The following is a 19,916-nucleotide window of genomic DNA, read 5'->3' on the forward strand; positions in this document are numbered from 1 at the left end:
CGGGCCCAGGCGGCGCGCGCAGCCCCGCCCGACGTCACAGGAAGTGGGACCCACGCGGCGCGTCAGGAGCGGAAGTGAGCGTTGCCGGGGCGCGGCCGTGGGGGAGCGTGTCCCGCCGAGGTAGGCCGGGCGTCCGCGGGCGGCGGGCGGGGGGGGCGTGGGGCCTCGCGGCGCCGAGGCCGCCGGGGTGGAAGTGGGCCGCCGCGTAGACCTGCTCTGGCTCCCGCTCCAAGGAGGAAGCGCGGCTGCTTCCCGACAGCCCTGCTCCGTGGGGACCAGGTCGGGGCCGCGGTCCGTCGTGGGCGCGGCGGAGGGGCCGGGAGCGTCCTTCGGCCCAGGCCTAGGCCCGGCGGGCGGGCGGCGCCGACCGTCCCTCCGAGCGGCCCAAGCTGCGCAGCGGGACTGCTGCCGCCTCCTCGCGGGCTCGCGTAGGCCGTTGGCGGAGCGCCCCGCACGGCGGGGTGTGAACGTCGACGGACGCGGCCTGAGGCCCCGGAGGGACGCGAACGCCCGCCCCCCGGAAGCGCGGCCGCGTGCGTCCGCCGAGGTTCCGGGGCCGCCACGTCACAGCGGGGGGCGGGGCCGCGGGGCTGCGGGGAGGGCGCAGGGCGCCTGCGCGGTGGGGGCGGCGGCTCCACGGGAACCTAGCTCCTCCCCGTAAGGATTACGTAACCGCAGCGCGGAATGGGGATCTTTGGTACTAGCGGGCTCCGGCCACCGAGGCCTCCCTGAAGTGGGCGGTTCTTTTTTCTTTTTAATCAAGATTTTCATGCATTGGGCAGCCCGGGTGGCTCAGCGGTTGAGCGTCTGCCTTCAGCCCAGGGCGTGATCCTGGAGACCCGGGATCGAGGCCCGCGTCGGGCTCCCTGCGTGGAGCCTGCTTCTCCCTCTGCCTGGGTCTCTGCCTCTCTCTGTGTGTGTCTCATGAATAAATAAATAAAATCTTTTTTTTTTAATGTTTTTCATGTATTTGAGAGGGAGAGAGAGAGGAGGGAGACCCCCGCCGGAGCAGGGAGCAGGATCTGGGTGGGGTGAGCGATCTCTCCCAGGACCCTGGGATCATGACCTAAGCCAAAGGCAGATGCTTAACTGACTGAGCCATGCAGGCCCCTCTGAAATGGACGGTTCTTTTTTCTTTTTTTTTTTTTTAAGATTTATTTATTTATTTATGATAGACATAGAGAGGCAGAGACACAGGAGGAGGGAGAAGCCGGCTCCATGCAGGGAGCCCGATGTGGAGATGTGGGACTCGATCCCAGGACTCCAGGATCGCGCCTTGGGCCAAAGGCAGGCGCTAAACCGCTGAGCCACCCAGGGATCCCCGAGACGGACAGTTAAGTCCTGACACTCAGGAGGCTTCCCTCCGTGCAGAGAGGGAATAAGTCCTCACTGGAGAGATTAACCAAGTCTCCCCGTTTCCATATAGGGGATTGGTGGAGGAGAGGGGAGGCGAAGCCCCGCTGGACTGGGGGTCACGCTTCTTGATCATGTTCAGAAAAGTCATGGAAATCGTATAAACTAGGGGCGCTTGGTGGCCCAATCGGTAGGGCGTGGGCCCTCAGCTCAGGTCGTCATCTCTGGGTCCTGGGACAAGGCTGTCATCAGGCCCCCTGCTCAGCGGGCAGTCTGCTGCCCCCTTGCCCCTGCTCATGCTCTGTCTCTCTGTCTCAAATAAATAAATACAATCTTTAAGAAGAAACCGTAAATCAGAACGTCTCTGGGCTTATTGGATGGATTAAGCGCATACTGGTGGACCTAGACGTCCAGCCTTCCCAGGTCCCAGGGGAGAACAAGACTGGCAGCCCGCCCATCCTGTATTTTTAGGAACTTGAGAATAGAGCTTTAAAATAATACCCTATTCCTAGGTTTATCCGGAAGTTTAAATAGTAGAATTCTTGTGATCTTAACGTGCCCCCTTTACTGTTAAATAGTATGGAATCCTAATGCATGGTAAACAGTGACAGGTCATGTCATGGCATGTCAAGTTTAGAGTATCTCTAAACTTGAAAGACAGTTTAAATTACTGGTCATATTTGGTTTTTCTTACCTGCCAGACTTAGAATTTGTTCCAAGAGTGTGTGTTACACAGTGATGTTAAAATGCTTCAAAGTAGTAAAGAATGCTTTAAAGGAGAGAAAATATTTAGGGGAGGGGAACACTCAGGGTTTCTTATATTGAGCTTGGGTAGCTTCGATTCCAGTTTGACTCCACTTTTTAGGACTTCTTCGGTACATTTCACTTTTCTGATTACCTGAAACACTGCTCTTTTTTTCCCCCCCCTCAGCACTTGGATTCAGCTCCTTCGTTTCCAACATGGAAGAAACTTACAGTATGTACTTCTTATTGCTTTAGAGAATAAGTTAAATTCCTTGCATTAAAAAAAAAAAATCCTTACACATAGACTTATGTCTCACAAGACTTTTAGCATATTGGGAAAGATTCACATTTCTCTCTTAACTCCCTTCTCTAAGTGGTAGTAGAGAAGTACCCAAATTTGAAATAAGATACTTGAAATTGATCCAGCTTTAGAAAAACTGCAGTTGGGGCAGCTGTGTTAAACTATACTTTTATTAAGTGAAACTTTATAATTTCTCAGGACTTTCGTTTCTCCTATTAAGGACGAGGGGATAGTAACCTCTGTTTTCTTTCTGTTTTGAGGACAGTATGATAATCATAGTAATGCTGATGTCCATGGAGTTTTGGGGATTAAAGAAATCCTAGGAAGAATTGTTATTTCTCAAGTGACTCAGGAACCTTAGATGGCCCGAAAAGTCAGAAGGGAACTAGCATCTAGAATCATAGGAGGAATCAAATGTAGGAATAAAAGCTGAAAAATTATTTCATTTAACATTTGTATTTTACATTTGGGAAAATAAAACCTGGATTAACTGATATGCCCAAGGTTACATAGTGAGGGACAGAGTTATATGTTGTTCATATGTAACACCATACTTGATATCATAGGCACTATCTTTTCTAGGCCCTGAGTTTAAGGAACATCTGCATGAATAGATGGATAGCAGTCGTCAGCAGGGCCTACTTTCTTACTTTGCTGTATTGTTGAGTCTCTTTGAAATTAATAAGTTACAACCAAAGGATATTTTTTAGTCCCATTCTACTTTCAAGGAAGAGTCCAAAGGAACCTTTGTCATCAATATATAGAAACTACATGGAAATAGTCTTTATTAAATATCTACATCAGAGGTTCTCAAACTTTAGCATGCAGCAGGATCACCCAGGGAGTTTGTTAAAACTAAGGTTGCTGGTCTTACCCCTAGAATTTCTTTTCTAAAAAAAAAAAAAAAAAAAAAAAAAAGAATTTCTTTTCTGTTTGTCTGGTTTTGGGGTTTTTCTGGTGGGGGATTGTTTGTTTACTCCCAGAATTTCTGATTCAGTAGGTCTGCAACCCAAGAATTTGAAATTCTAACACATTCTCAAGTGAGGCTGCTGATCTGAGGACCACACTTTGAGAATCCTTGATCTGAAAGAAGGTTGATTCTCCTCGGTCTTCCTTAGGGCTCTCTCCCCAACCCCTCTAATTTTTCTTAAAAATTTTTAATGTATACCTGGAATTCCCTGTGAGCTAGGTAGATTTATATTTATTCTTGAAAGCTTACCCTCTCTGTTAATAGAAAGCAACAACTCCCCTTTATGCCTTTCACTCTTTTCTGTTTCAGCTATAGTTTTTTCCTTAGAAAAATATCACCTGGGAGTTCTCAGAAATGGACAATCTCAGGGCCCCATCCCAGACCTACTAAATCAGAATCTGCATTTTAATACAGTCCGCAAGTGATTTAACACTACTTTAGAATATGCTTGACCCTTTTCCAAAATTGACCTTGAACTCTAACCTTAATCTGACAGATTCCTGAAGATCTCCAGCTTCTGTTTTGTGGCTGTACCTCTTAACTGATGATACTTTTGTCTGATCAAGTTCCCTATTTCTGTGAAGTTTCCTCTGTTTCTCACCATGAGTTTCAGGCCCTAAGCATCAGGAACATGTGAATCTATGCTTTTGGAGACAGCTTGTCCACAGGGCTTATGCTGTTTTCCAAGTTGTTATATTCCCAAAAAAGCCAAAATAGAATTTTTGATGAGTAGGTTGATAGTGTTTATTACAAGTATAAAGTATTTGTTAACTTTAAATGTAGGTGTACCTCAATGTAGCACTCTAAGGTATCTGCCCAAGAGAAATACTCCTAGTACACAAAGAAGTATATACCAGATTGTTAGTCACAGCATTATATATAATAGTAAAAAACTGTAAACGGCCTAAATGTCCATCGGTAGGAGAACCAATTAAGAATGTGTGGCACAGGGCAGCCTGGGTGGCTCAGCGGTTTAGCGCCACCTTCAGTCCAGGGCGTGATCCTGGAGTCCCGGGATCGAGTCCCACATCAGGCTCCCTGCATGGAACCTGCTTCTCCCTCTGCATGTGTCTCTGCCCGCACCCCCCACCCCCGCATCTCTCATGAATAAATAATTTCTTAAAAAAAAATCTCTGGCACAGGGACGCCTCAGTGGCTCAGTGGTTGAGCATCTGCCTTCGGCTCAGAGCATGAACAAGTCCCCCAAATCCTGCATCAGGCTCCCTACGGGGAGATTGCTTCTCCCTCTGCCTCTCTCTGTGTCTCTCATGAATAAATAAAATCTTTATTAAGAAAAAAAAAATCTATGGCACATCCCTATGCAGCACTGATATATTCCTGTTTGGGCTTGGTTTGGGGTTTTTGTTGTTGTTGTTGTTGCTTTTAATATTCCTTATATATACTGACATAGAAGGAGCTCCAAGATCTATGAAGTTAAAAAGCGGTGGAGGGGGTGGGGTTGGAGGGATTGCACCTGGCTGGCTCAGTTGGAAGAGCATGCAACTCGATCTCAGGGTCATGAGCTTAAGCCCTACATTGTGAGCAGAGATTACTAAAAAGTATAAATAAAAACAAAGAAATAAAGCAAAACGCATACAGGAAGTCCTGTCACATGCTACAATATGGATGAACCTTGAGAACATTATGCTAAATGAAATAAGTCAGTCAAAAAGACATACCCTATGATTTTACTTATATGAAGTATCTGGAATAGTCAGATTCATAAAAACAAGGAGTAGAATTAGTGGTTGCCAGGGATTGGGGAGAGAAGAGAATGGGGAATTGTTGCTTAATAGGTATTGAGATTCAGTTTTGCAAGGTGAAAAATTCTGGAAACTGGTTGCATAACAATGTGAATATACTTAACACTATCAAACTATACACTAAAAATTGGTTAAGATGGTAAATTTTATGTTCTATATATTTTTACCATCATTAAAAATTTTTAAATCAAAAGTAAAATAAAATTTTTGAAATCTAGAAAACCAGGTTAGAGTGAACCTAAGTTACCAGAGGCCAGGAGTTAAAGCATTATGGTAGGAAGCCGTGGTAATCAACTCTGGGATATGTCCCCGTATGGGCAGTATACTGTGTATGAATCGCAAGGCATGTCCAGTCTGTCAGCTACTGACATGGCCTAACATTTGCTCATGATGGAATGGATTAAATGAAGGGAAACTAATAAGAATTTTATCTTTAAACTCTCCCTGGGTATCCTGAAGCTTCAGAAATCTGAAAAGATTGCTGGTCAGGATGCGCCTGGTTGGCATAATAAACCTTCCTGTCCTCTAAGACTTTTCCTTCTTCTTCATTCTGTCCTTCAGGTCACCTTTCTGGCTCATTTGCATCACCATCATGGTTAGCAATTTATTCCATGTTTACCACTCTTCCAGGGAAACTGTCTGTTTCAATTCCCCACTGGCTTCTGGTTTTCATAGCAATCTCCTGGCTTATAAGCCTCCTTATCAAATGTAAATTGTTTATCTTATTTCACTTTTATCATTGCCTTCAATGGTGGCAACAGCATTTTATTAGGTTGCCTCTTGTCCTCATACTCAGAATGTGCTTAACCATTTAATTTCCCTTCCTTAATCAAGCTCACTAAAATTAAAAAAAAAAAAAAGCTCACTAAAATTCATAAAGCCGACAGGCAGCTTTACACATTTAGAGAAACTTCTTTAGTAGCTATAGGGTTGAATGCTGGAAGTATAGTGTCCTAAGGGAAGTTTTAAATAGCATAATCTAGGTTAGGGGCTTGCTTTCACAGGGCAGTTCTATATGTCTGCAGTTGTCTTAAACTTAGGACGTTCTGTTTTTGCAGATTATTTTTTTATCTGCCCAATTCAATCATCACTAGATTAAAGAATTCTCTGGTTTTTCCTCATCTGTGTTCTAAACTGAGAAAAGTAATACCACCTATCTGACAAAGGTATTGGTTTCTTTTGAGAGGTACCTAGAGTAGCCAGGATCAGGAACTACTGACTTTAGTAGTAAGTAAAAGCAGTCAGACAAAAAAAATCATCTATCAAGCTGCCATAGAACTTATAACTGATTTAGAGCAGAGCTTATGAACTTTTTTCATGTCATGAAATACTAATAAATAGGCAGGAATGCTGGCAAAGAGGATTAATTACCCTCAACTTGCCCTAGAAGTGACTGGTGAAGGGTAAGATAAGAATAACCTTGAATTAGCAACTTCTAGGGGCACCTGGGTGGCTCAGGGGTTGAGTGTCTGCCTTTGACTCAGGGAGTCCTGGGATAGAGTCCTGCGTTGGGCTCCCTGCATGGAGCCTGCTTCTCCCTCTGCCTGTGTCTCTGCCTCTCTCTCTCTCTCTTTCTCTGTGTGTGTGTGTGTGCGCGCGCACGCGCGTGTGTCTCTCATGAAGAAATAAATAAAATCTTTAAAAAAAGAGAAGAAGAAGAAGAAGAAGAATTAGCAGTTCTAGAAGGGAAAAGGATATCATTTCATTTAACTTTATTGTTGTTTTCATTGATTACCCCTAGTATAAAACAAATCTATGCACAACCAAATACGAACTAAGATCCTATCCTGTGATAGCTTGTTTTGCTGTACTTAGGAAGATTTGGTGGTAATACAGTTTTATCTTCTCAGAGTTACATTTCCATGTTTAAATGTTTAGTCATCCTTTTTTAAGTTCCAACTTGTTGTTAGACTGTCTTTTCTATTCTTACAGAGTCTGTTGAAAAATCCAGTATGCCTGGAATACTGTAGTTTTACAAAGGCTTAAAGCTTAAGCTTCATGTTTATCCTACCTTTCTCTCTTTCAGTTGATTCTCTGGACCCTGAAAAGCTATTACAATGCCCCTATGATAAAAACCACCAGATCAGGGCCTGCAGGTTTCCTTATCATCTTATCAAGTGCAGAAAGGTAAGGCGTTATTTTCATAATTTGCCTTGTAATGACCTCTTAAGACTTTTAAAAAGTCAAATTGTGTAACTATCATATAATTTTAGCAAAAAATGTTTTGATTTAATGCCAGACTTGTTTTAGGAATCTACATTTGTGTTAAATGCCAACATTTATAGAAAGGCGTTTATTTCTTGGGTACATAAGTTTTTTCTTGTTTTCATTTTTTTCTCCCTAGTGACATAGTGCCCTCTATATACTCTTCTCCTTGTAAAACAGAGAAAACACTAATTTTTGTTAACAATAAGAAATCCCTCTTGCCGTGTGAATTTGATGTGTTCGTTGTCCTAATATAGATTGAGTGCCACAATACACTTATTTCTGATTTCTTTTTGTTTGGAATTTTAGAGAAATTGAACAGCTAGAGGTTAGCCTAAGAAAAGATTATTCCTATAAATAACTTTCTCCAAGTTTCAGTCTTTGATTGAAGCATCTTTGAGAGGGGCAAAAAGAACTGATAAAATTTTTTTCTCTGGTCACTCTTTTGTAGTCTTAGCTGATATAAACTACTTTAATGCTGGCATACTAATTGAAGCATTTTGAAGGGATTGTTAGAATATGGATGTTGGATCAAAGGCCAGAAGTCTGCAGGGATTTATGCTTGGACAGCATTTTTGGTATTTGATCCAAACTTCATACAATTCATGTATGCATTAGCATCCTTTAAAGGACGTTTCTCTTGCAATCCTAATGACATGATTATCATGCCATTGTTGATCATTTCTCCAGCTCTTTTAAATCTCTAGAATAGGGGCCCCTGGTGGCTCAGTCTGTTGAGTGTCTGCCTTCGGCTCAGGTCACGATCCTGGGGTCCCGGGATGGAGCCCCGGGTCCCTAATGAGCAGGGAGCCTGTTTCTCCCTCTCCTTCTGCATCCCCACCCCCCACCCCCTCTCCTGCTCACTCACTCGCTCTCTCAAATAAATAAAATCTTAAAAATAAAACTGTAGAGCAAAGATCACTTAAAGTTCAACCTGGATAATGTGGACCAGCAGATACCACCATGACTTCCTTCCTTAAGCTTGCAAACATGTCCCAAGGATAAAGGTTGGGAAGCCAAGCAATAAAAAGGCATTGTCTTTAACTCTCCCGTTTGTTCATTTGTTTTTTGAGAGCGAGCATTCGTGCACACAGGAGGGGGAGGGGCAGAGGAGAGAGAGAATCTTAAGCAGTCTCCCACCCAGTTCAGAGCCCCACCCAGGGCTCCATCTCATGACCCTAAGATCATGACCCGAGCCAAAATCAAGAGTCAGACACTTAACCAACTGAGACACCCAGGCGTCCCTTTAACTCCCCTCTTGTAACGCCCTTAATCTTCAACCACAAAAATCTTTGCATTGGAATGCTCAGTATCCCTTATGAAAATCATGGAGATAACTGCCCTCACAATTTTCTTCATCCTGTTTTTATCTAGCGTCCTCCCACTTCACATTATTTTTACTCTTTTGAGTATCATTTGTGATACATGTTTTGCTTCTCCTAATCAGTTTTCTGATTGCTAATATGCTTACTATAGGATTTGGATGATATTAAACACTTCAGTTTTTTTGTTTTGTTTTAAAATAAGGACTTGATCAGCAGACTCGACTCTCTCATTTAGGCTTTTCCTTAGTAAAATAGCTGAAATAAAGGTCAAATTGTTTGCAGCCAGCCTCATTTCAGGCATCGTTACTTTAAATAAGCGTTCCTGTGTTAATCCGAAAAATCATTGGTCTGCAGCTTCTGCAGCTCCCTCCTCACAGCTGTTTTCCAGCACTATTGTATGGCAATAGCAGGGGCACTACTGCAATGCAGACTAAGAATATGTTTTCGTTTTACTGTTTCCTGAATATCACCCTCCAGAGACAGCCAGAGAGCTCCACCATTACAGGCTGTGCTGCCCAGAGTCTTGGCACCCTGAGAAATATGCTTCAAATACCCAAACCTAGGGGCGTCTGGGGGACTTAGTCGGTTAGGCAGTCGATTAAGCATCTGCCTTCAACTCAGGTCATGATCCCACGGTCCTGGGATCGCACCCATGGCGAGCTCCCTGCTCCTCAGGGAACCTGCTTCTCCCTGTGCCCACCCCCCCACCCCCATTCATGCTCACTCGCTCTCTCCCTGTCTCTCAAATAAAATTTTAAAAAACAAATGAAACAAATACCCAATGCTGAATTCACTGTTTACTCCCATATAAGCCACTGTAAACCCAGTACCTGCATTGTCACTCTCTAAGATCATAAGAAAGAAGCTTACATTTTGATGATTTTGAGGTCATCTGTACAGTCCGTATGAGTGAGAAATAAGTTCCCTCTTAATTTTCTACCATGAGCTCAACCACCTTAGTTAAGCCACAAGTGTATTGAGAGATTTTAGGGGAGCCATTTATAGCATAAGGCTAAGCCACTCCCTTTGAATCTGAAGACATCCAGAGAATTGACAGACCCGTTAATGTTTGTTCCACAGAATCATCCTGATGTCGCAAACAAATTGGCTACTTGTCCCTTCAATGCTCGCCACCAGGTTCCTCGGGCCGAAATCAGTCATCATATCTCAAGCTGTGATGATAAAAGTTGTATTGAGCAGGATGTTGGTAAGACTAGCTGAAATGTGTCAGTCCTGGAGGTTAGCTCCTTCAGACTTGTATTGTGCTCCGTTGTCCCCTTGATTTTTGGCTTTCATCATTTCAGAAGAATAATACCTTTCTGCCCTTGAGTTTTTTATCTCCTCAATAAGAGGTTGTCAGGCTGTGTTTATCAGACTGTTTTCTCTTCTGAACAACCTGATCCATTTTACCAATAATTCATCTAAAAATAAAAATCTTTTTATTGCCAAAAATATGGTAACCAACTTTGTTTTTGTTGCTTTTTCTTCTGTCAGCAAGGGGATAAGACCTCTGTTGAGCTATGAATAGCATGCGTTTTTCAGAAGCAAAGACCTATTAGGCTACCCTGAAACCTTTTAAGCCACTTAAACCACTTGATGGTATCCCCTTCTTACAACAGAATCTTTATCATCTTGCAGTCAACCAAACCAGGAACCTTGGACAAGAGACTCTGGCCGAGAGCACATGGCAGTGCCCTCCTTGCGATGAAGACTGGGATAAAGGTGAAGTGTCTCTACCTCTTTTTCTTCAGTGTCTAAACCTCAGGTCATTTGCTATAGACAGAAGGAAGATTTTTCTTTTTTATGAGCATACCATGTTGTTCAGAATGCCTTATTTTTATTGGATCCCCAAACGAGCCCATTTGTATCGCTGTGCAGACACATGGAACGGCCTATCCCTCTTGATTGGAAAAAGCACTCCTTTACGTCTGTTTTTTTACCATAAATTGTGTCGTACCATCTGTGTTTGGTTGTTACTAGGCACGTTTATTATTATTTATGTTGCTTGCATTTATATCCTTCAATTAAATCCTTGCTTCTGTGTCACTTAGGCAGGGTACTTGATCAATTTTTACTTGCTTCTCTCAACTGAGGTGTATTATTTCCCACCTTACAGATTCAACTAGCATAAACCGGTGTTTTACCTAGGAGTGCCACAAACTCTGTTTTCCTTTCTTTGGCAGATCTGTGGGAACAGACCAGCACCCCATTTGTCTGGGGCACAGCCAACTACTGTGGCAACAACAGGTAAATGGAATGGTCTCATTCCCAGCACTGCCTCCCAAAATCCCAAGTGCTTTGTAACCAAAAGAAGCCACCAAAGGATGATTTGATGTCTTTCCTTAATGATGTTACTTGGTGGTAACTTAGTCTGGAAAGTTTTAATGGGTTATTTTCCTTATTTATTCCTCAAATCATTACAAAGGTCACATGCTTTGTGTTAATTGCTGTGGGAACACAAAAATACGAGCTTATAGTCTTGCAAGGGGGACAGTGGTACCCAACATTCTTATGTCTAAGTTGGAGTTTTTTGCTAAGTTGGCATTATTTTAAGACTTTGGAAAAATTCTCTAGCTACGCCATATGGATCACTTTTATTCTGGGTAATTAATGTCTAAGGGAAAAATAATCTTTCAAGTTCTTGATTTGAAATTGGGCAAGCCTGGGATGCCCGGGTGGCTCAGCGGTTGAGCGCCTGCCTTGAGCTTAGGGCATGATCCTGGAGTCCCAGGATCAAGTCCCACATCTGGAGCCTGCTTCTCCCTCTGCCTGTGTCTCTGCCTCTCTCCCTCTCTCTCTGTCTCTGTATGTTTCTTATGAATAAATAAATTAAAACAAAAATTGGGCAAGCCAGAGTACCTACCTACTGGGTAGGAAAGAAAACTCATCTCTTTTCCACTGATTTTAGGTCTGTTTGCATCTAAGTGTGGGGCTTCAACTCATAACCCTGAGATCAAAACCTGAGCTGAGATCAAGGGCCAAGACACCTGCTTAACCAACCGAGCCACTCAGGCACCTTGCTATCTAATTTAAATCTATGAGATTTCTCATTACTACTTCATCTTCAAACCTTAGAAGATCAAGTTTCAAATATTCAGAAATGAGAATGTTTATGGATTAGAAAATGAAGAAACAAGATGCTACACTTCATTTTTCCCCGAGTAGAATGCTTTTCAATTTTTATTTCTTAGCTCCTAAGATAAGTTATTAATTGTACGTGTACCTTATTTTGTTTGTACACTAAAATAGAAAAACTTAAAGATGAATTTTTAATATTACAATTTTAATTTTACCTCAGTTCTGTGAGATTGATTGCCTTCGGTTTGATCACCTTGGCATTTTATTTCACTTCTTAAATTTATTGAGCGAGTTGATGAGCCTGTCATACAACCGAACAGTAGATGGCATTGCTGTTTATCTCAATTTCTAGTAAATGAAAATGGTTAGACCCATGTTAATGCTTGTACAGAAAAGGGAGCTTTTCAGAGAAGTAGTAATCATTCTAATTATGTTTACATTTCAGAATGTAGTTTGCTGTTTTCCCCCAAATTACAAAAAATGCATTTTGATGGTCTTGTGTGTGCCTGCCTGAAGACTACAGATATGCTGGCATAAGCAAATTTGTCTTTATTTTTGCAGCCCTGCAAGCAACGTAGTCATGGAACATAAGAGTAACCTGGCTTCAGGCATGCGTGTTCCCAAGTCTCTGCCGTATGTCCTGCCATGGAAAAACAGTAAGCGAGATACAGGCGAAATGCTTTTACTCCTCATTGTGCTAAATACAGTTGGTCTTGATAACTCAAAGACATACTCAGTGGGCACTCATCTCACTCACGTGACCCTGAGAACAAGTGCCTCCTTGGATTTTGCATTCTTAGCACCTCACTCACTTCACTCCAGTCTTGGCCCTGGTTAGTAAGAGGAAATTATGAGTAGGAAAATACAAGACTGCAGAAACCAAAAGAATATTTTCAAGTTGGGGTGACCACTGACATCAAATACCTTGGGTAACGTTGGGGACCAATGAAAAGCCTACTGATTTTGGGTAGGAGGAAGAGTCATCCCTGATGCTCAAGGCATAATATCAGTAGAAATTGGATTGCAGAGACTTGAAATGAGTAGAAAGAAAATGAAAGTAATAAGTAATAGGAACTAGCATAAGAATAGTATTCCGATGTCTTCCCTAGACCTCAGAGGCCGTGCCGACCAAGGAGGTACTAAATTCATATTATATCACCCTGATAAATTCCCACGTAGGGAACACCAAGATACTATCATTTTTATTTAATATAGACTCTCCTTAATGTTGTCCCCAAATTCAGATTCCCTTGATTTCAGTCCTTGCTACTGTTTGAGCTAATTTTTTAGGTGGCTAGAGGATTCCCTTTAAAACATTTCCCTTTGGATACTTGTATTTCCCAAAAAATGAGATCCCCAAATCATATGCCTAAAGGCTTGATAGGCAATGTACTGTTCTTTTCCCAGGCTCTTGAGTAGAATCCAATCACTAATTTTATTTTTTTTTATTTTTTTTTTTTAATTTTTTATTTATTTATGATAGTCACAGAGAGAGAGAGAGAGAGAGGCAGAGACACAGGCGGAGGGAGAAGCAGGCTCCATGCACCGGGAGCCTGATGTGAGATTCGATCCCGGGTCTCCGGGATCGCGCCCTGGGCCAAAGGCAGGCGCCAAACCGCTGCGCCACCCAGGGATCCCCAATCACTAATTTTAAATTCTTCCACGTCTGTATTGTAATTCAGTATACCCCAAGAATAAGTCATTTGTGTTCAGTAAAAATAGGGGAAGAAGTGATTTTCAATTGTCATGGTGTGTTTATTTTGAAATATTTCTACTCCGTAGATGGAAATGCACAGTAACGGAATATCTATCTCATCAAGTAAGTGTTTCAGTTTCATTTCACTATCTCTTCAGATGGTAGCAAGATTTGACTGGACATAAAGCAATTTGGGTCCAATTTTCTTTCAGATTAGGGTACCAAATTAAAGCTTTGTGCGTGCCTGTGTTTTTTAAGTATATAGCTTCTGTTATGGCTTTACACGCTAATGAATAGGCATTTACTGGTTAAATTAGAATTCTGTTAACATGCCAAGTTGCTTTCCTTAACGTTAGTACACATTGCCTTTTTCCTTTTCCTTTTTTTTTTTCTATCAAAGTTGCATTCTAGATCTATCATGCCTTTTTAATGGACTGAGATTAATCAGACAGCTGTGCTTCACTGCTCTGCAATTCTTTCCCTGTGCAGTACAGCTTAACACTCATCAAAAAATTCATACTCTTTTTAATGAGCAGTTAAAAGTTTGGGGTCTCTAAGAAGCTTGCACTGTTGACATTATCTAAATATTTGAGTTAGCCAAGTCTCACAAAATGTATACGAAGAGACCAAAACCTCTTTGTTTTTACAAACGAAGCTTTTCCTTGAGGTAACCCTATATACCTATGGCAGACCCAAAGTTGATGCTTCAAATGCTGTTTTGGCTGAGGTTGTCCAGCCGTATCGCTCCTGACAAAAGGAATATTATTAGGGTAGGAATGAGACCACATCCGCACTGTCTTGCTGATAGTAGGCCCTCTGTGAAAATTTATTTAATGAGTGAGTAATTGGCCTCTTGCCTTCCAGTTCATTCACTTCCCCTGCAGGGTGAAGCAGATGGATCTCCTGAGTTAGGATTCATTTACACCAAAACTGATATTTCTTCTAGTGAGCAACAGAAAAGAGATTCTAAAAGTAAACACCCCTTAGCTATGAACAGTAATGTTTATGAGTTGCTTCTAGGTGCTAGCCATTGGTTTTGACGTCAGATTGTTAAATACATCTGGAAACCAGAAAACTGAATTTGGCCCCAGAAGGGAAAGAGATGCAAAAGCACTGGGGTGTGTCAGGAAAGCACACACCAACCTGGATGGATGGTGAACTTTGAATCCTTCTCTGACACACTGCACACAAGGTGCTTGGTTCTCATAAAGTAGGGATTGCTACCTAATAAAAATGGTCTAGGGGCACCTGGCTGCTTTAGTCAGAAGAGCATGTGACTCAACGATCTCAGGGCCATGAGTTCAAGGCCCACCTTGGGTGTAGAGCTTACAGAGGGGGAAAAAAAAAAACGTTACTCTATGGGTGCCTGTGTGGCTCAGCCGGTTAAGGGGCCAGCTCTTGATTTTGGCTCAGGTCATGATCTCAGGATCCTGCAGTCAAGCCCTGCATCGGGCTCCCTGCTCAATAGGGAGTCTGCTTTCTTCTTCCGCCCCTCTCTCTGCTCACATGTGTGCACATGGTCTCTCTCTCTCTCGCAAATTTTTTTTAAAGATTTATTTACTTATTCATGAAAGAGAGGCAGAGACACAGGCAGAGGAAGAAACAGGCTCCATGCAGCGAGCCCGATGTGGGACTCGATCCCGGACCCGGGATCATGCCCTGAGTCAAAGGCAGATGCTCAACTGCTGAGCCACCCAGGCGTCCCTCTCTCAAATTTTTTTTTAAGATTTTATTTACTGAGAGACAGAGGCAGAGACACAAACAGAGGGAGAAGCAGGCTCCATGCAGGGAGCCCAATGTGGGACTCGATCCCAGAACGCCCGGATCACACCCCAGCTAAAGGCGGATGCTCAACCACTGGGCCATCCAGATGTCCCAAATAAATCTTTTCATTTATTTTTTTTAAGTTCATTGGAAACGGAAGCATATTCGTGTTTTATTTCCCAGAAAGCTTAGACCGTGTTTTGTTTTTTTTTTAAGATTTTATTCATGAGAGAGAGAGAGAGGCAGACATAGGGAGAAGGAGAAGCAGCCAAAGGCAGACGCTCAACAACTGAGCCACCCAGGCGGCCTCCAAATAAATCTTTTTAAAAAACAAGTTACTCTAAGGGGCGCATGGATGGCTCAGTCAGCTAAGCAACTGACCTTGGCTCAGGGCATGATCCTGGGGTCTTGAGATCGAGTTCCACATAGGGCTCTCTGCTCAGTGAGGAGCCTGCTTCTCTTCCTCTGCCTGCTGCTCCACCCATCTGTGCTCTGTCAAATAAATAAACAAAATCTTAAAAAACAAGGGGTGCCTGGGTGGCTCAGTGATTGAGCGTCTGCCTTCGGCCCAGGGCGTGACCCCAGGGTCCTGGAATCAAGTCCCACATCGGGCTCCCTGCATGGAGCCTGCTTCTCCCTCTGCCTGTGTCTCTGCCTCTCTCTCTGTGTCTCTCGTGAATAAATAAAATCTTTTAGAAAAAAAAACAAAACAAAAACAAACAGAAAAACCCAAGTTACTCTTAAGAGCCTAGGAGAAGCTTCTGTCTCTAACACCTAAGAGTAGACACTTTCTCTCCTTTGGAACTTCACTCTTCATGTATCAAACCCCATACATGCTGAAAATGTATTTTTCTGTATGACCCCTGGGGATCAGGAGAGAAAAACTATCCTAGGTTAGGTAACAATCTTTAAAAGCCACAGACCTTTTTATCTCTTAATAAAAATAAAGTATCATTTTTTGAATGCCCGTTGTTGCAGAATTCTCTAGCTTCTTTGGAAAGATAGGAAAGAAATAGAAAGTAGGGCTTATTCTCTGAAGGAACTTCGGTGTGGGTGGAGATTTTTTTTTGAACGCACATACATGAACAGTGTTTGTTCACCTTGCACTTGATATGTTTTATCTCAGTGTGTTTTTATCAAAAATCCACTTTTTTACTAGATAAGTATCTCAAACCAGGTGATAGCACATTAATTTTTATTCTCCTAATGTATGTTGCAAGAGCTCAGAAAATATTACTGAATTACTGAGTCAACAGAGCATATGAGAAGAGAAAAAGATCAATGTAAGTTAATTGAAATTAATCCAGAATTGTCTGGAGGAGCCGGTCGTATGCATAGTCAGTTCTGATTTTCTTCTCACTTGTGAAACTCTTGACATGAGGAGTGTTCATTGATCTCTGTAGAATGTCTTTAATTCCATCAACAAGTTTCTGTGTGCTTCGTGGTACTGAGGGGCTGAGGGTCGGAGGCACCTGCTGTTCTAGATGAACAGCAGCACATTCTCCCCGCTGACCAGGAGCTGGTGCCCGGTTACAGTTGTGTGACCTGTTGTCAGATGTAGCTGCTGTTTTTATCACTGAAAGGAACTAAGAACTCTTCTTTTTCTCTCATTTCCTTACAGATGCCAGACCCTGGAAGATTCTTGCTTCTTCCTGCTACCAGTGGGTTCTTCGGGGTGTTTTTCCTCCTAACCTAATTATAGAAAGATAAACTGTCTGTGACTTTCAAACTGACAACTACCTTTTTTTCTCCCCTCCCTGCTCTGAGTCTTTGCGCATTTGATGCAAGAAAGAACCTCACACTCAGAACTGTTTCAAATAAAGCATCCACATAGATAGCTTGATAGTTTGGTTAAGTACCTGCAGCCCCAAGAGCAGAAATCACATTTCATTTCACATTAATGAAACATAATTATTTGAAGTTATCTCAAAAGGATCCAGCTAAAGCAGGCAAGAAACACAGGGGTTGGAAAAAGTAACTGTGTATTTGTGTTCTCTGACACACGTAGCTCAGATTCTTTTTAAAATTTATAGGAATAGACCTTTTTTGATCAGTGCATCTCCTTGTCCAGAGTTTTTAAGATGTTGATAGCATTTGGATAGCAAAATACCCCATTGTTTAGAGTCTTTAAGACATCTTGCTCCCTGAAAATTTCAACCTGGAGTAGGTTTCTTTTTTTTTTTTTTTTTTTTTAAAGATTTTATTTATTTATTCATGATAGTCACACACAGAGAGAGAGAGAGAGGCAGAGACATAGGCAGAGGGAGAAGCAGGCTCCATGCAGGGAGCCCGATGTGGGATTCGATCCCGGGTCTCCAGGATCGCGCCCTGGGCCAAAGGCAGGCGCCAAACCGCTGCGCCACCCAGGGATCCCTGGAGTAGGTTTCTTTTGTTTCTTTTATCTCTCCCACATTCCAGCTAGAAATTATACCAGCTGTCAAACCAGGTGTAGATTATGTAGGAGTGAAGATTGGAATGGAGGAGAGGAGCAGCGTGTATGTGGAGAAGAGAGAGGCTTTCCACCTATGTGTGAAATTTGATTAAGCTTCAAAGCTTGCATGTGTGATGGCCCTGCTGACTCTCCTGGATATGTATAAAAGTTAGATTTCTGAAATACCCAAGGCTCTGGCTGTCCTAGCATTTTGCTGGCCCTTAAAGGAAACTTCATAATCTCCCAGCCCAGTTTTTTTATTTGGGTTATCTGTGTATTTTTTGTGTTTTTGTTGGTTGGTTTTTTCAGGTTTGGTTTGGTTTGGTCCTGAATCTGTCTGGCATGGATAGGGTTGGGGGATCTGGTATAGATAAGGACTAGGATGAGGCATTCTGAGAAGTAATTTCAAAAATGATCTATGTAGCATTTTGTGAGTAACAGATAAGGGAGAGTGGGCTCTGGTGGAATGCCTCCTTTCATGGTATTTACACAAAACAGGATTCTCCTGATAAAGCAGAGCTGTTTATTTAGTTGTAGTCCCTAAAAACAGGTTCAAGATAAGCCCCAGTACAGTGGCATCTCTGCCTCTAGCTGTGTGATCTTAAGTGAAGAACTAGACCATTTCCTCAGGAGAGGGTGATAATGTATGGAGGGGGAAAAAACACCCATTATGCCACTAATTCTGGTTGTTTATCAATCGATACCTCACAACAACTTAAGGTTATTACTGGAAAATACAAAACCCTTTTGACTTCATTTGTTTAGGCAATGACAGAACAGTTAACACTGCACGGGGAACCCGCGACTCCTGCCGAGTTCAGGGAAGGCAGGAAGGGTGCGGGTCTCATTGCAAAGGAGTAGCCGCTTGAATACACCTCAACAAAAGAATCAAATAGAAATCACAAAATCACAAAACCACCTGACCTTCTCGAATGTGAGTAGCACTCCATGCAGGAGAATTCCTACCTGCGTTGATGTTGTTGTTGGCTCACAAAATAAACAATCCTGTGGTTTGTTCAGTAAACTAATGATAAAACCAGCCAATTTGTCTGGTCCAGGAGCTTTCAGAGACTGCTTGGGATGTTTATGGGGCCTAGAATTCTCTAGTCTGGATTTAGTTGGCTGGAGATTTTTGGAGATTCCCAAAAACTAGAATAAAGAACTGGCTTGACACGTCTGTCCGAACGGGAGTGGAGAAGCTGACTTACCAGGGAGACCCTCTTTCTCAGAGGATGTGCTTCCCGTGGAATGTGGACAGGTAAGCAGTGAATGTTCTGCCTTAATTTCAGTTAAAAGCAAGTGTTAGGGCTAAAGGTTAAATGCAGCGGTGTTTCAGAAGCTTGGCCCGGAGAGCCTTTAAGGCCTGCATTTCCATCCTATCCAGGGCTTCCACCCTCCACCCCAAAGAGAGGGTTTGCTTTCAGAGGATTGCCTTTCTCTGTAGGGGTTCCAGGAGGGCCATTGTGATTTGCAAATGTTCTCACCAGGAATAAACACAAGTAGGTAAAAACGGTGCTGAGCTCTCCTGGCAGCTGTACCTGAGCGAAACAAGGAGAGTATCTGGAATCCATTTCCAATAATGCGCTGCGGGTGCCGTAGGCTTTCCGTCGGGGCAGCGGTGGCTCCTTGGGTCAGTCTCTTAGACAAAACCTATATATGCGTGCCGCCATTCTTGGGCTCCCAGGGTTTTTACCTGGCCCAGCTCATGCTAAGCTCCAAGGTGGGCAGAAAATGAGGTGACTTATGCTTGTTACAACCAGTTTAAAAAAAAAAGAAAAAACAGTTTTGAAGAGGCAGGTCACAAAAATCAAGGGAATTTGTATTCTATAGTTTAAATGATTGAAGTAGGACGGGCCCTGGCGAGGAGACCTTGAAGAAAATAACTCGTTTTCTTCTGCCAATTCAGTGCGTAGAATAAGGAAAACTCTCTAAATACCATGAGAAAAATACTGTAGTGACCACTCATTCTTTTAATCACTGTCTTCCTGGTACCATTAAGGGTTGGAACATATTCACGTCCTACTTTACAGTCATGGCCTCTCCAGAGGCCGCTGAAGATACATTGACCTGTTACCCCATAGCCACAGTCTCAGGTGGTCTGTTCCCAGCCACACTGAGGCCTGATACATGCACACCTGTATGAAGAGGGCATCCGACCTGCACACGGCAATTCCACTGCCTGGTCCAACTCACGTAACTCATAAACTTTGTAACTAGTGAGACAAATATGAAAGGTAAGATTGTTTATAACTAGGAAAAATAGCATCCTGGGGCAGACAGTGACCC

The 19,916-nt window shown here is 42.8% G+C and overlaps 1 protein-coding gene across 5 annotated transcripts; it reads left to right on the plus strand.

The window, feature by feature from the left end:
* The first annotated feature begins 9 nt into the window (after window positions 1-9).
* On the plus strand, window positions 10-16,928 carry GTSF1 (gametocyte specific factor 1). Of its 5 annotated transcripts, XM_049102903.1 has the most exons (9): window positions 10-120; window positions 2,285-2,329; window positions 7,158-7,258; window positions 9,742-9,868; window positions 10,300-10,383; window positions 10,845-10,908; window positions 12,301-12,395; window positions 13,522-13,558; window positions 16,821-16,928. In XM_049102903.1, the coding sequence occupies exons 2-8, from the start codon at window positions 2,314-2,316 to the stop codon at window positions 13,536-13,538; spliced, it is 504 nt and encodes a 167-aa protein (XP_048958860.1). In that variant the 5' UTR covers window positions 10-120; window positions 2,285-2,313; the 3' UTR covers window positions 13,539-13,558; window positions 16,821-16,928. The 5 variants fall into 5 exon arrangements, with proteins under 5 accessions (XP_048958860.1, XP_025314462.1, XP_025314466.1 ...); XM_025458677.2 differs by lacking the exon at window positions 13,522-13,558; XM_025458681.3 differs by lacking the exons at window positions 10-120; window positions 13,522-13,558 and adding an exon at window positions 168-279.
* Window positions 16,929-19,916: the final 2,988 nt, after the last annotated feature.

The sequence above is a fragment of the Canis lupus genome, chromosome 27 (assembly GCF_003254725.2).
Source record: "Canis lupus dingo isolate Sandy chromosome 27, ASM325472v2, whole genome shotgun sequence".
NCBI lineage: Eukaryota > Metazoa > Chordata > Mammalia > Carnivora > Canidae > Canis > Canis lupus.